Source organism: Hoplias malabaricus, chromosome 12 (genome assembly GCF_029633855.1).
Source record: "Hoplias malabaricus isolate fHopMal1 chromosome 12, fHopMal1.hap1, whole genome shotgun sequence".
In the NCBI taxonomy this organism is placed as follows: domain Eukaryota; kingdom Metazoa; phylum Chordata; class Actinopteri; order Characiformes; family Erythrinidae; genus Hoplias; species Hoplias malabaricus.
The window spans coordinates 2,475,024-2,492,319 of NC_089811.1; the positions used below are offsets into that span (position 1 = coordinate 2,475,024).

At 43.4% G+C, this 17,296-nt stretch overlaps 1 protein-coding gene across 4 annotated transcripts in view; it reads right to left on the reverse strand.

Moving 5' to 3' along the window:
• kansl1l (KAT8 regulatory NSL complex subunit 1-like) overlaps positions 1-17,296 on the reverse strand; it is a 75,781-nt gene that overhangs the window by 11,876 nt on the left and 46,609 nt on the right. For all 4 annotated transcript variants that reach the window (XM_066641417.1, XM_066641418.1, XM_066641416.1 and 1 more), the window contains exons 4-8: positions 11,377-11,518; positions 9,339-9,503; positions 7,036-7,160; positions 5,664-5,853; positions 2,325-2,448 (exon numbers count right to left, since the gene is read on the reverse strand). In XM_066641417.1, coding sequence (XP_066497514.1) covers positions 2,325-2,448; positions 5,664-5,853; positions 7,036-7,160; positions 9,339-9,503; positions 11,377-11,518 — 746 coding nt within the window. The remainder of the gene's footprint in view (positions 1-2,324; positions 2,449-5,663; positions 5,854-7,035; positions 7,161-9,338; positions 9,504-11,376; positions 11,519-17,296) is intronic.

The window sequence follows — 17,296 nt, forward strand, 5'->3', positions numbered from 1 at the left end:
TCGTGTCGTGAACTGTTCTATTTTGTATTGTGTAAGGTCCAATTTAAATGAAATCACTCAAAACAGTCCAGTCAAATCACCCCATAACCCTTTTCAAACTGGATTAACCAGGGGGACATTTCTAACCAAGTATTACGTGATGAAACTCAGACATCTGGATGTCATTAAAATAACCACAGGACAAGAGACTTTCTAATGTGTTGTTGTTGTCTATGAGTGAACGCGCCTGGATGCATTCCCCTGGTGCCTTGCTCATCCCTGAAATGCCCTGAAGCCCCACAGACCTTACCTCTCTCCACTCTCTGTCGCCATCAAATTAAAAAAGTAAGCGTGTGTAGATGAGCTTTGTTTTTTTCCCCAACATGAGGCAGCATCTGCCTGGAAAATAATGGGGATTTGCATCGGGACAGAACTAATATTATCAGATGAGTGCTGAGTTTGCTGAATTTTGCCAGTAATTTTCTCAGGAGAGGAAGTGAGGAAAGGTTGTTGCCAACACACACAGAAAGAAAAACACGGGAGCATTTCCAAAAGAAGAAACTCTCTCAGGACACGTGTAAATTTAATCCTAACCGAATGGTGCTTTAAACATTATCTCCTAATGTAACACTTATTTAGACAGCATCATGACGTGGACACCTTTAAGTTACTTGTTTGAGTGTTATTAATAAATCTAACCGTTCAGCTGAGTTTCTCCGAGGGATAATGAATACCACCTCGTAATTACTGTGTTCAGAAAGGGGGAGCAACTCCATATTCATTAATTCATTCATTATCTGTAACCCTTATCCAGTTCAGGGTCGCTGTGGGTCCAGAGCCTACCTGGAATCATTGGGCGCAAGGCAGGAATACACCCTGGAGGGGGCGACAGTCCTTCACAGGGCGACACACACACACACATTCACACCTACGGACACTTTTGAGTCGCCAATCCGCCTACCAACGTGTGTTTTTGGACTGTGGGAGGAAACCGGAGCACCCGGAGGAAACCCATGCAGACACAGGGAGAACACACCACACTCCTCACAGACAGTCACCCGGAGGAAACCCACGCAGACACAGGGAGAACACACCACACTCCTCACAGACAGTCACCCGGAGGAAACCCACGCAGACACAGAGAGAACACACCACACTCCTCACAGACAGTCACCCGGAGCTGGAATCAAACCCACAACCTCCAGGCCCCTGGAGCTGTGTGACTACGACACTACCTGCTGCGCCACCGTGTCGCCGCAACTCCATATTAACGCTTTTAAATTCAACAAGCTCACGTAGGTGAGATGGTCAGATGTCCATATGTTTTTGAGCACATGATGAGTGTCACATGTATCATGATGAATCTAGTGAAGAGTAATACATTGTTACAGGCATATTCTACATTACTCAGCACATTCAACCGTTCTGTTACTGCCTTTACTTCAGAAAGGGAGGTTCAGTACGGAAACTGCAGTGCTGCAGTGGACACAGTGAATAAAGGAAAGTTCCTCCTGAAATCACACTCAGTCCCAGACCCACATTCTGAGAAATGTTTATGTCAGTGTAGCATCTGGATCGTGTGGTTTATGAATCCATAGCTCAGCTAAAGCGCTAACATCTGCAGCACTAAAATTAGAACCCCAGACTGTAACGTGTGGCGAGTAGGAATTGCAGAGCTGCACACACCAGTGCCACTAGTGCCTCTGGCTAATAATAAAGGCTGTGTACATTCCTGAAGCTTCCATTCTCTCTCAGACGTGGAGCTGTTTCAGCGTGAGCCCACAGACAAATCATAGTAACTGCTGCCCATAACAAAAGCAATGGTTTTCGATTTCTTGGAATTATTATTCTTTTTTTCTCACTTGTAGTGTTCATGGAAACATGGAGAAATATTCGGTCTAATGTGTGGACCATAAACTTTCAATAAAACAAATATGATGAAAAGGTACAGTCCACAACAAAAGAAAACCAACCTTTTTCTTTCTTTTCTAGCAGACTGTCCTTCTAATGAGTAAATTCAGCTCCTTCAAATAAATAAAATGTTCCAACACCCGGTGTAAACCTCTCAAAAAGAGTGGAGGCCGACACTGAAGCAACGGAGGACAAATTAGCCATTAATTCTTAACTACAAACATTATAGTTATGAAATTACTGAAAGTAACCATGTTAAAAAACTGCATAGTGTTTACACCTGCACTTACATACTGTGGGTTAGATGTCTGTGTATATAACTGTACATTCCCTTTCTCCATTTTCCCTCCTTTTCTTTGATTTGTTTTTCTTCAATATCCTCTTTTCTTACCTCAGTCTTTTTTTCACATTTACAAACTCAATCTAAGCCATACCTGAGGAGAGAGGGCACATGGGGCGAGCTCTGTTAGCTGTGCTGGAGCAGAATGGGTCCGAACACACACTCACAGGATCACAAGACGCACAGCTAAAACAGAGGGAAGCTGAGGGGTCGGATCCCTGAAAGAGAGAGAGAGAGAGAGAGAGAGAGAGAGAGAGAGAGAGAGAGAGAGAGAGAGAGAGAGAGAGAGAGAGAAAGAAGAGAGAGAAAGAAGAGAGTGAAAGAGAGAGAGAGAGTGAAAGAGAGAGAGAGAGTGAAAGAGTGAAAGAGAGAGAGAGTGAAAGAGAGAGAGAGAGTGAAAGAGAGAGAGAGTGAAAGAGAGAGAGAGAGTGAAAGAGAGAGAGAGAGAGACAGAGAGAGAGAGTGAAAGAGAGAGAGAGAGACAGAGAGAGAGAGTGAAAGAGAGAGAAAGAGAAAGAGAGAAAGAGAGAGAGAGAAACAGAGAGAGAGTCAAGGAGAAAGAGAGAGAGAGGAAGAGAGAGAGGAGAGAGAGAGAGAGAGAGAGAAAGAGAGAGAGAATGAAAAAACAAGAACACAAAATCCAAGAATAAATTTCAGTGCAAGTCAATGCTAAAATTATTCGGGATATTGTCATAGGCACATTCAGACCATTCATCATTCAATTATAACAATATATGAACATTTTCATTTCTTCATTCATCTTCTGTAACAGCTTCATTCTGTTCAGGGTCAAAGTGGGTTCAGAGCCAACCCAGAATCAGCTTATGTAAGGAAGGGAACACACGCTGGACAAAGCTAGTCCAATGTAGAGCATCACACACTCACCCACAAATTCATACCTGTGGTATTTAACACACTCACCCAGTCACTCACACTCTCACACCTGTGGACAATTAACACACTCACCCAGTCACTCACACTCTCACACCTGTGGAAAATTTAACACACTCACCCAGTCACTCACACTCTCACCTGTGGACAATTAACACACTCACCCAGTCACTCACACTCTCACACCTGTGGAAAATTTAACACACTCACCCAGTCACTCACACTCTAACCTGTGGACAATTAACACACTCACCCAGTCACTCACACTCTCACACCTGTGGACAGTTTCACACACTCACCCAGTCACTCACACTCTCACCTGTGGAAAATTCCACACAGCCAATCTCCCCACTAACATGTGCTTTTGAACTGTGTGAGAAAACCTCTGCAAATTTAGAACCTCTGCCATTTAGAATAAAGAAAGTATAGTAACAGTGCGAGCCCAAGGTTGTGCACATGCTGAGTGTAAACTGTCACAAACAGATAAGACTCAGATATAAACTTAAAATGGCAAACAGTATATGAGGCTTAAGCACTATTGGAGCTGGATTAGTTTTACCACATGGGGTTGTGTACTGTAATATGTAAGGGATTCATAATCTGACTACTATTACTGGGGGAGCATTGCATTCACCCAAAAACAGAAGGTCCGTTCACTCCTCAGTCATCACCTTCATGATATACACCCTTACACACGTTCCAGACTCATACAGAACTAAGGTAACTAACTCATAATGTTGGGAACCGCTTAACTCTTTAAAGCGAACGTCTGCGATTGTGGGGAACTGCAGTTTTCTCTGGTTTGTTTACGTTCAGAAGCTCTGTGTCTTTAAAGGAGATAAATGATGATAAATGGTTTGTACGTGGGTGAAGTGGAACTTCTCTTATTTACTGTTTGTAACTTGAGTTGTAGTTTTATAGCGCTGTTTTTAAGTCTGTTTACTTTCATACAGTTAGCAGCCTCCTGAATTCAGAGTGGGTTTCTAAATAATAAATCATCTAAAACAGTATAAATAAGTCAATATTACTCACATGGATCCAGAATAAAGCAGCATCCTCGTCTCTTTTTTCATGGTTTTAAACGTTTGGAGGTCCTTTAGCCGATTTTCTTTTCACCTTGTTTATTTACTCGTTTACTGACAGTGGGGCTTCGTTAGTGTCCGAGCGTCTGTTGCTGAGACTAGGGCTTCGTAAACACATTAGACCGGTTTCCAGCACAAACAGACTTGAACGCTAGCAAATGGTGAGGAAACATGAATTTCATAAAACGTGATGCAAACACGTGACTATTTCAGGCGTCTCATTTGCTCTTCTCTGTTAATCATGTACCACTCAGTCTTGTTTGTGACCAGAAAACACATGAATAGAAATATTCAAAATAAGGTCTAAAGGAGCAGCAGATTAATATGTTTAAGTCACCCTTTCCAATGCCAGCTGTGGGCTAGAAGGGTGTAAATCTTCTGCACTGGACTGTTCCCTGGAACACAATCCAACAGCAGTGGAATGAGGCCGAGTGCGATTTGTCATTATCCCACATCAGTACCTGCCCTCAGTAATGCTGTTTTGGCTGCATGCCATCAAATCCTCACAGAAATGGTATAAACATTATTCTAAAGTTTTCCCAGAAGAGCAAAACTCTTACTACAGAAAGTGGGGACAAATGTCTTTATAACACCCTTGGTTTCAGAAGAAAGACTTGATGAGTTTGTGTCTATCATTTAATGGAGGAAACCTAATTTTATAAAGGGAAATATATATATATTAAAAAACCATTGAGAATTTGTTTACAGTGATGATGTATGAATATCTTCTAATTCTCAGAAAGGAATAAAGATTTTATTACCACCACCATTGGTAAAACTAAATCAGAATGAGCTAGCTAGCTAGTTGTAGATAACTAGCTATCGGGTCACTCATCTTACTTTCAAAGGACTTAAACATGGTCAATTTATACCTCCAAAATATATATAAAAAAAACGAACATGTAATATACGGGGGGCGGCACGGTGGCACAGGAGGTAGGTGTCGCAGTCACACAGCTCCAGGGGCCTGGAGGTTGTGGGTTCGATTCCCGCTCCGAGTGACTGTCTGTGAGGAGTGTGGAGTGTTCTCTCTGTGTCTGTGAGGGTTTCGTCCGGGTGACTGTGAGGAGTGTGTTGTGTTCTCCCAGTGTCTGCGTGGGTTTCCTCCGGGTGACTGTCTGTGAGGAGTGTGGTGTGTTCTCCCTGTGTCGGGTGGGTTTCCTCCGGGTGCTCCGGTTTCCTCCCACAGTCCAAAAACACACGTTGGTAGGTGGATTGGCGACTCAAAAGTGTCCGTAGCTGTGAGTGTGTGAGTGAATGTGTGTGTGTCTGTGTTGCCCTGTGAAGGACTGGCGCCCCCTCCAGGGTGTATTCCTGCCTTGTGCCCAGTGATTCCTGGTAGGCTCTGGACCCACCGCGACCCTGAACTGGATAAGGGTTACAGTTAATGAATGAATGAATGTGATATACGCCACAACATCTTCATATGGCAGCTAAGGAAGTAATATGAGCTGTCCCACCTGCTGTCTGAGTGATGACCGGCTCATGGTAAAGAGGCGAGGCTTGTGATAGGTCAGTAGAGGTCGAGTGCGAGCACAAACAAAAGTCGTATCCACCTGGGGGACGCACTGCCTCGGACGGCACACTCGCCTCCTCTTCTCTGCTTTTACAAGACACGTAGATCCAGAGTGGAGGAGCGAATCATTAAAGCTAGAAGAGAGGGAGAGAATAAAATGGAAGAAAAAGTTCATGGTTATAAGCTTCTGGGTGTACATACACAGATGAATAGATAATAGTACCTACTCTTTTACTCCTTTAAAATAACGAAATGGTCAACTGGGAAAGTCTACTGTGCTTCAATGACCACACACAGCAAAGGCCTAAAACAGGCCCATAACAAGAAGGTCATGTGTTGTATCAGTGAAAGAAGTGTGAAGTGTGTCTTTACCAGCTGAAGGAAGACAGTCACCGTTCCTGCTAGAGGACATAAACATTCACAAGAAGCCAGTGCATTTTTCACGGCTGACATGTTGCTCCTGGATACAGTGATTCTGACCGAATAAAGCCACATTTCGAACCTTATCAAAATAGTTGGAAAAGGAAAATAACTTGGCAAAAGCAGCCAGTTTTCCACTGTCAGGGAGGCATCCACAGACAGGTAAAACCTGAAGGTGGCAAAAGAGAGCTCAGTGTGAGCTGGAGAAAGAGTATACTCCAGTACAGTGTTGTGTTCTTTCAGCGCAGTCAGTACAAAAGGAGAAAACCTTCAGTCATCTGAGTAAAAGCAATTCTTCACCATTTGAAGATCAGGCTTTCATTACAGATCTCAGGAGACTAAATCCCTGCCACAGATTAAGCTTGTTCTCAGACTAAATGAAACTGTCAGCAGGGAATTTACTATAGAGGGAAAGCGAAAAAAGAGAAAGATGGAGATGAAAGAAGACAAGGAAACAATGAAAACGAGAGACAAGGAGAACAAGATGGGGAGTAAGGGAATTAAAGAAAATAATAATAGTGAAAAATACTGAGACAGAGAGAGAGAGCTTGTATGAGGGAGAGAGAGAGAGGAGAGAGACAGAGACAGAGAGAGAGAGAGAGAGAGAGAGAGAGACAGAGAGAAACAGAGAGAGAGAGAGAGAGAGAGAGAGACAGACAGAGAGAGACAGAGAGAGAGAGTAAGAGAGAGAGAGAGAGAGAGAGAGAGAGGAGAGAGACAGAGAGACAGAGAGAGGAGAGAAGCAGAGAGAGAGAGAGACAGAGAGAGACAGAGAGAGAGAGAGAGACAGAGACAGAGAGAGACAGAGAGAGACAGAAAGAGAGACAGAGAGAGAGAGAGAGAGAGAGAGAGAGCTTGTATGAGGGAGAGAGAGGAGTGAATAACAGAGTTCCAACCTGTTTAAGGGTCTTTTCTTGTGGCCTTTCCAGAGGCTACAGACTCCTTTAGTCACCGGTGAGGAAGAGGGGGACACACTGAGTGGAGCCATTAGACTGTTCACTATCTGACTCAACTGGGCACTCTGTTCACACACACACACACACACACACACACACACACAGATTTAATGTTACTAGACAATACACATAGCTGGTAGACTAAGAAAGTAGGTCAAACTATTTTAGTCTAAGGCATACACTGTAGATGGTAAATATCACATGTCACAGGTTTTTACATCAATGTCTGGACTTGTGCTTATATCCACCTCTACACATTCATTCATGAAGCTTCTCAACTGCCACTTGTAAAGCCCCTGCTCCTGAGTCCTATAGGCACTAATCTGATTTGAAGTGGGGCTGCAGTGATGCCTTATAAGCCTGGATTCACTGGTTAGGGAGCTATCTGGTTGTATTTGCTTAATGTCATCTGGGCTCTTTGAGCGATGTCATAGAAGAGCCACTTTTGGTTTCATAAAGAAACATGTTTGCTGATATTTTTAAATAACAAAACAAATAATATGTTTAAGGTAAAAACCTTAAAGGCTAAGCACCAGCGATATGAAAGTGTCACACAAATAAATACAGTGGTTGAGTTCCTAACTTGTGTTTATTGATAGTCAGAAAACATGTTATTTCTTACTAATTGAAGGAATAAGGTTTAAAAGACCGTTGGTCCCTCCCCCCCAATGGTGTTGGGAAACTCTAATAGGCGTCTTCCCTGTGACGTAGATGGTGGACAACAACTCTAGAAGCTGCACTTAATTTAATGCAAAATGAGGAAAAGGTGTGTTGTTTTTGGCTGCAATCATTCAATGTACAGTGGGACATCTGTGAACAAACGGCCCAAAGATCCCAAAATATCCAGAAAATGGACTAAATTTGTCCACTTTAAACGGGCACTTTGGAAAGGACCCTCCGCTCACTCCGTTATCTGTAGCTCATTTCACTGGCGCTTTTCCAACAATATGGGCATGTAAGGACACCAACGAAAGGTGTTCAAGAGCCTCTGTAACATGGAGGTAAACAGAGTGAGGACACTCACTTCGCCTGTTTTAGTTGGTGTTAGTTAACGTTAGCTTGACTCGCTAAACTCGGTGTCTCAGATTATACTCGGCTACGTAGCTGCATTACGGAGGTTTATAGTGTCGGAGGAATTCGAGTTCGACTTCGATCACATTTACAAGAATAACGGTACCTCTACATTTGAGTTTAGCTTATTGCTAGGCTATTGTCATGAATAATGTTGGTTATTTAGCTAGATACTGTCATAACAGTCAGTCATAACGGTGTTTTACCGCGGCGTTGTTCGGCTGTTGTCCACCAGTGACGTCACGGTCGCGTTCGAGAATTTCCGTAGTGAGCTCGGGTTTTTCCGTCAGTTTAATAAAATTGTCAGTTTTAAAGCAAATTAAGCTGCTATTTTCATTTTAATTCATACTTATATCTGTCAGTGACTACAATAATGTAAAATATTCATGGAGGTCCATTAAGTGGTGCTTAGCCTTTAAGATCGAGTGATGGATTTTTAAACCTTTAAAAGCTTCCTGGTTCTTTATGGAACTAAAAGTGTTTATCCTATGGCATAGCTCCAAGAAACTTTTGTAACACATTTATTTTTAAGAATGTATGGTTAGTATGGTTCCTTTCAGTTGCTTTCCTTTCCTTTGCTTCGTTTAGGTAACACTTTTCACAAGGAATTGTATAATCGTGTATATTCAATTCACTCCCTTATTTTCTTTAACCCCTTTTTCCTGTTCATGGTGGCTCTGAATCCGGCAGGAACCCCATTCCATCACAGGGCACCTCACACTCTCATATTCATTTACACTATATGGAAGCTTTTGTTCTGCCAATCCACCTACCAGTATGTGTTTTTAGACTGTAGGAAAAAACTGGAGCACCCGGAGGAAACCCACGCAGGGAGACAACAACACACTCCCCACAGACACCCAAAGACGGGGTTGAACCCACAAAGCCCAGGATCCCGTGTGACAGCAACACGCCCTGCTGAGCCACAGTGCTGCCCATGATTTTCATTATTGCAAGTGAATAAATCGTAATAACTCAATGAGTCCTAACATGTAAATTCTAGAGCAATGAAAATTAAATCATATCAATCATAGCGCTGATCCACCACAAAGCTGTAACTAAATCATGGAGGATTCTGACCACAATAAAGAGGTAATTGATGAGAAATTCTACTCTCTATGAAAATAAAGTGCTATAAAGTGTATTGGTGCGATGATCCTCCAGTTGCTCACCTGTCGCTCTATGTTCCACAGGAGTCGTGTGGGACTGCTGGGCTCTGCGTCCAGCTCGGTGGTCACGTTCCCCGCTGTGAGAGCCAAGCCAGCCGTCTCTGTCAGTAACATCTGCTGGATCTGTCTGTCTGTCAGTGGCTGAGACTCGGCCAAAACTACACCCTTCTGCAACAAACACAAACAAGGCCATGGTGTGACAATGTCAGAACCAGCCCTGGGTTTCTGAAGCAGTCAGGCTTTTCTACAGATAAGGAGATTAGCCGCAGTGTGAAATCAAATCCACACCAGCACACTGCCAGTTAGATTAATTAGACCCTAATCTGAGATAAGACCATCCAACACATGCACACAAACATCAAGATGACAGCAGAGCACCAGTGGAATCCCAAAACTCTGAGATGAATTCCAATTGAGGGATATAAGTCTCTGACTTGACCATGTTTCAATGCGATTATGATTCTTTATGAAGCGAGTGATTTAAATTTAATTACTCGCAATTTTCAGAATTCATTCATTAAATTCATTGTCTGTAACCCTTATCCAGTTCAGGGTCGCGGTGGGTCTAGAGCCTACCTGGAATCATTGGGCGCAAGGCGGGAATACACCCTGGAGGGGGCGCCAGTCCTTCACAGGGCGACACACACATATTCACTCACACACTCACACCTACAGACACTTTTGAGTCACCAATCCACCTACCAACGTGTGTTTTTTTTTTTTTTTTGGACTGTGGGAGGAAACCGGAGCACCCGGAGGAAACCCACGCAGACACAGAGAGAACACTCCTCACAGACAGTCACCCAGAGGAAACCCACGCAGACACAGAGAGAACACACCACACTCCTCACAGACAGTCACCCGGAGGAAACCCACGCAAACACAGGGAGAACACACCACACTCCTCACAGACAGTCACCCGGAGGAAACCCACTCGGACACAGGGAGAACACACCACACTCCTCACAGACAGTCACCCGGAGGAAACCCACGCAGACACAGGGAGAACACACCACACTCCTCACAGACAGTCACCCGGAGGAAACCCACGCAGACACAGGGAGAACACACCACACTCCTCACAGACAGTCACCCGGAGGAAACCCACGCAGACACAGGGAGAACACACCACACTCCTCACAGACAGTCACCCGGAGGAAACCCACGCAGACACAGAGAGAACACACCACACTCCTCACAGACAGTCACCCGGAGGAAACCCACGCAGACACAGAGAGAACACACCACACTCCTCACAGACAGTCAGCCCTCATATTATTTTACATACTGTAATTCAAGGAAAATAGCTAATTACTATTTTTCTAACAAATATACTATTGTAAATGTAAAAGCAATTCCTGACATTAATTCCAAGGCAAGCGATTCCCATCCTCAAGAACGTCAGAAAATGCAATGTTCAGATTAAAAACTTGAGCGTTGATTAACATTTATTTATGATTTCTGTGTTTTAATTTACTTTTTAAAAAATTTATAACTTTAGAATATTATTAAAATTGTAGTTTTTAAAATCTGCACTTTGTCAAACTGTGGGTTTGGTTTAAAATTGAATAATCAAGGGATCCTGGGGGGAGCCCAGCTATCACAGACTTTCTTAGACTCACCCTCTTCTTCATCAGCCCGCGCAATGATGGTGAATGTTGGAATATGTTAGCTCACATTAACAGATGTTACTGTCCTCCTCCCAGTGTGTTTAACTCTCCAACTATGTTGCATTGACACGAAAAATAAACCGACTTCACAAATCTCAGAGGAAGCCTATGCTAGCCTTTCCATCCAGCTTAGTAGAACTTTATCATTGGGGGAGTCCTATCTAGTGGGTGGATCTGACTGATGGAAAAACACATTGGGCAAAAGTAAAATATTACAGGGTCAGCCCCGTCACACACTTTGTTCAATGTTGATTTAATTGGTCACTTTTGTCATTCTTAAAAAAAATAAAATAAAATAAAACAACAACACAGTTGAAATGACACCTTCACCAACAGCCATGGTTCCAGCAGTAAATGTAGTAGACCATTACCTTGCAGGTAAGGATGTGTTTATGGAGCTCACTGAGCTGCTGGATCCTAGAGTCCAGTTCAGAGAGCCTGAGCTTCAGCCATGTCCAGCAACTGGCCAGCTTTGCTCTCTCACACTGCCATCTCCACTCACAGCCCAAACAGCTGAAAGAGAGGTAGAAAGGGAAAAAGAAAGAAGAGGAAAATTAGAAAAACCAGACTATTTTTCAGGAAGAGCTTTCAAACTGAGCTGGAGCATTTGTTAAAGTTATTAACAACCTTATTACATCATTGGTTTATTTGAATTTAGTTTCTAACAGCACACATTCCACATTCATCCCTTTTCTGTAACAGCTCCATTTTGTTTAAAGGTTGGTCCTGACCCCAGTCACTCACACTCACACCAGAGGACCATTTCAAACACTCGCCCAGTCACAACTGTGCAGTTTCACACAGTCAATTCTTCTACCAACGTGTGTTATGGGACACCTGGAGAAAACCCACGCAGACACAGAGAGAACACACCACACTCCTCACAGACAGTCACCCGGAGGAAACCCACGCAGACACAGAGAGAACACACCACACTCCTCACAGACAGTCACCCGGAGGAAACCCACGCAGACACAGAGAGAACACACCACACTCCTCACAGACAGTCACCAGGAGGAAACCCACGCAGACACAGGGAGAACACACCACACTCCTCAGAGTCCCTCAAGTCAGGGATCAAACCCACACCTCCACAACCCCCGGAGCTGTGTGTCAGTGGCACTACAGTGCTGCCTTACACATCACATGTATTTGCTCTTATCATATTTAAGTCTGTGCCTGTGTGAAACTGAATGTCATTCATATATTCTCCTCCTTCAAAGCCTTGATGAGTGTCTTCTGAAAGTCACAAATATGCATTCAACATCCAAATATCCATTCTGGCATAAGCACTTTTCACAATGGCCTTTTAAATAAATCAGATTAGAAAACAAAACACCACTATGACTCCTGTCCAAACTGATTAGTCATAGGAAACACAGACACCATTGTATGAATGGCTAATATTTAGACAAAACTTTCCATGATGTCATCTTTTAGTCTAAGTAAATGTTCCTGAGAGCGCCACAGTCGTGTTTCCATGGACTTACTCCACAACCTCTGGCTTGTCAGGAGTTGCTCAGTTCTGTGAAGGTTAGCCAGAGTATCAACCTGTACATTAGCAACACATATGCTATTGTAATTTAACAAATGAGCCCAGAACATATATTTTCTTCTCCATTGGTCTCGATTTGTCAGAGAGTCTGTACTAAACCTATATTAAACAAGGCAACATAGCTATCCCATGTGGAGGACCCGCTCTATGGAGCGTAAACCTGGTCTTTCAAAGAGCACAAAGCAGATTGGTTGTTTTCATTCATTCATTCATTATCTGTAACCCTTATCCAGTTCAGGGTCGCGGTGGGTCCAGAGCCTACCTGGAATCATTGGGTGCAAGGCAGGAATACACCCTGGAGGGGGCGCCAGTCACACACACCACAGGGCAACACAGACACACACACACACATTCACTCAGACACGCACACACACACATTCACTCACTCACTCACACACTCACACACACCTACGGACACTTTGGAGTCGCCAATCCACCTACAACCAATCCTCCAACGTGTGTTTTAGAGCGTGGGAGGAAACCGGAGCACCCGGAGGAAACCCACGCAGACACAGAGAGAACATACCACAGTCCTCACAGACAGTCACCCGGAGCGGGAATCAAACCCACAACCCCCAGGCCCCTGGAGCTGTGTGACTGCGACACCTACCTGCTGCGCCACTGTGCCGCCCATAGTTATATATGATATACAACTATGATATATTTCTGAATGCATAGTAGACAGCAAGTGTCCTTGTTAAAAATATGTTCATTTTAAGTGAAAGAAGGTCCTTTAATCGACTAAATTATGGATTATCCTCTGCGTAGAACCTGAACTACTGACCTAGGAGCTCTATGAGACACACGCTACCACTGTCCAGCTTTAAACCTACGTGCTTCTTTGCCTCTCCACATATACAATGGCCCTGTCTGCCCCCATGCTAATAGGAAAATTCCACAAATACTTACAGGGCAGTAGAGCAGCAGTGAACACATACTGTATACAAACCCCTCCACACACACATAGTGGGGAGTTATGAGTCTGAAACCTCCTGCTGTTGCACTAGCCCTGTTCACATTAAAAACCAGGACACTCCTCACCCACCAGTGGAAGCAATAAGAGTACAACAACACATGTTTCATTGGAATTATATGATTATGTGGTGAACATCGCCTTTCCCACGTAGCTAGATAATAATTCTTAAAGCCAGTGCAGGTGTTCTGCTGAGCAGTGCTTTTCCTCATAAAAAGCAGCTCATCTCATATAAACACTTGCACTTTTCTCCTTTTCGAATGGTTAGGAGGTCATAACGCAACAGTTTAAAATAATGATTATGTGTGAAACCCATACCCCTTTTCAGATATGTAGCCCGTAGGTTGTAATTACATGTACTCGTAAGAGTTTATCAGGGTAAGTGGTTAACCACGAAAAAAAATGTTTATAAATGAATCATTCACTCATACATTAATAATTTCATTATTCAAAAGTAGGTGAGGGAAATCAGCAGGGGTTTTTGTTGGATTAATAAGGGAGATGCCATAATATGAGCCAATGGGATTGATGCAAATGTGAATGCTGATGAAGAGTCTTCTTCTTACAAGTGCTCTCTGGATAATGTGGCAACACATTTGTCTTAGAAAAATATAAAATTTTCTTTTTCATTCAGCATCAACTAGAGCCATTTATTTTTCTGAGTGATGTTGAGAAAGCAACATGTGGTGTGTTCTCCCTGTGTCTGCGTGGGTTTCCTCCGGGTGACTGTCTGTGAGGAGTGTGGTGTGTTCTCCCTGTGTCTGCGTGGGTTTCCTCCGGGTGATTGTCTGTGAGGAGTGTGGCGTGTTCTCCCTGTGTCTGTGTGAGTTTCCTCCGGGTGACTGTCTGTGAGGAGTTGGTGTGTTCTCCCTGTGTATGCGTGGGTTTCCTCCGGGTGACTGTCTGTGAGGAGTGTGGTGTGTTCTCCCTGTGTATGCGTGGGTTTCCTCCGGGTGCTCCGGTTTCCTCCCACAGTCCAAAAACACACGTTGGTAGGTGGACTGGCGACTCAAAAGTGTCCGTAGGTGTGAGTGTGTGAGTGAATGTGTGAGTGTGTGTGGCCCCGTGAAGGACTGGCGCCCCCTCCAGGGTGTGCACCTACCAACGTGTGTTTTTGGTACACAACCTCCAGGCCCCTGGAGCTGTGTGACTGCGACACTACCTGCTGCGCCACCGTGCCGCCCCCATGCACAGCATGAATGTAATATTTTTACCTTAAAATTATAGCTTCAAAATTATTGTGATGTTCCTTTGACCTGTAACAGGGAGAGCAGAGGCCTCTGTCATTGCTATGCTGGTCTCAGCACTGCAGAAACTGTGCTATGTAACAGAGGAGCTTAGAAATCAAACCCTCTCCCTTCCCCTCAATGCTGATTTCAGTACAGTGCTGTAAAAATGAATTACACTAGGGGGAGGCCAGGAACAAAAAAACAAATCTTTCCTAGTGTTCCTTTAAACCAGGAAATAATTAATTATGCCAGTAGATGCATAACCAATAAAGGGTCAATATTTGATTTTTTATTCAGTAATGATTTCCAAGTGGTTCTCTAATCACTCACCAAAACAACCCATGAGCCAAATGTATTCCATGCACTGAAAGTGCCATAATGCCACAGATATGCTCCTCATTTCCTAACGTTCAGTATTTTAACTGTTGATCCAACTGGCACAGCATGGGCAAGCGACTGTATAAACAGGGATGTTAGAACCTGAAACATGTCGCCAATAAAAGCAGTGTAGGACCTTTGTAGGACCACATGAAACAGTCTTGCCACAGCTTGAGGTGAAGGTTCCAACAAAGACAGTCTGTAGCTTGCCAAACAAATCATGTACACCCCAGAGACACGGCTCTTTTTTTTTCCTGGAGCTCATAAAGCAATGGCCTTTGTCCTTCTGCTCCTTATCATTGGAAAGACATGGCATTACAAAAGAAATCCTACGTACATCACTCCTGTTCTCCATGCATGACCCACCTTCCTGTTCCTGCATTCCACACCGACCCTGCGGGTAACCAAGCAGCCAGCTGTCAACATGCAGGTCATCCTGCTACCGGAGACCCACACTGGCATAACCATGCCAACTGAGCCAACACCGACTGTAATGAACTGGAAATGTGTCACTTGCGCATTAACTGACTCTTTGAATGAGTTCTTTTGGGTAAATATTGGGATTTAAGTCAAATGAAACTGATTTTTGTTGTTTTTTAGATCCACTGTGGGTGTGTTTCAATACATAGTGACTTCCTCGAGTATACTGAGACGCTCTAGTTAGGCAGATGTACTGATGCAATGTCACTGCGTGTTCCTCTCCACTGCACACAGCCAACCTTTACTCCCCTTAGCTCTCACAGCCCCCTCAGAGTTGTATTACCCTCGGTTCTCACAGATTAGCACAATGCATTCTGTTCCTGTTTGTTTTCATGCTATTTTCATAACATTCATTCTGTACTAACGCAAATGGGCAGGACTTTCATGCTGCAGTCAGACTACAGACTACTACTTCATGTCGCTCTTAAACCAGGTAAACATTTCCCTCAACACTAAGGTGAAATACAACACTAAACAACATCCAAGAAAAACATGCATCTCCTTTTCTTGTGAAGTATGAACCAATAGAAATGCACCAAAATCACTAGATTAAATGTTTTTACACCGTCTTCTGTAGAAAGTAGAAGGTTTTCTGTTTCCTACAAATAGACGTACTATTTTGGAGATGTATGTTTTTCTCTGGTAGCGGCTGAAGCTGAACAGATACTTCCTTAAAATGACATCATAATAAAGGTCCCTTAGTAGGGAGCATATTTTAGGTATTTAAAGTTACAAGAGCCTACATGTCGAGAGAGAGCACGTGTTACATAAAAGGTTAGAACTCACAGCACACACATTCCTATTCTTTAAGGACTCTGACAACAATGTGTTACTATGTACATTAATATGAATCCAGAAGCTCAGTTCTCGCCTGTTTACCCAGTCCTGGACTAGCAACATTCAGCAGTGTTTTTCAGCTGCCATGGGAAAGAGACCCAGAAATCCAGCTGCAGAGTCATATCACACTGAACAAAGCTCTGAATAAACTGGATGAAGTGTCAACATCTGGGGATCTGTGTGTGCTCATGCTTGACACAATATCAAGCTGCGCTTTTGTTCCTTCATACTGTGACTGAAAAAAAAACAGCCCTTAGGAGAATAGCCTTGACATATTAACCTGATTTACAAGACTGTGCGAAGTCAGTGTTGTCACATCGCTATCAGCACTTTCAGCAGAACTCTGTTGTACACTCCAGGTCAACAGTACAGATGCAATCAATGTTTATTTCATTCTAGAATCTCAAATTATAATATTATCAGTTTTTCTGCCACCAACACAGTCTAGTTTGGTAATGCACAGATGGACTCTTTTACGTTAATCAATGTTCCGTGGTTACGACACATCTCCCATTTACTGTATACAGCCTTGTTTCGACTTAAGTGGTTTTGCGTCGTAAACGTCGTAACGCGAACTTCGTGTTTGGTGTGCGCAACGGAAGAATACACTGCTACGTCGTTCTCTCTCACGTGTGTACGTATGTTCCGACTTACACCGAAAATCTGTTTACAACGCGACGTAGGACCCCCTGTATATCACAATAGAAAATATTTCAATAACAATAAGATGATTCAATATACTACATTATCTACAGCATCTGTCATTGACTGATGTTGATAACAGAGAGCTACCTCTCAATTATAACATATTAATATTGACAAAGCCAAGAGATTTTTGT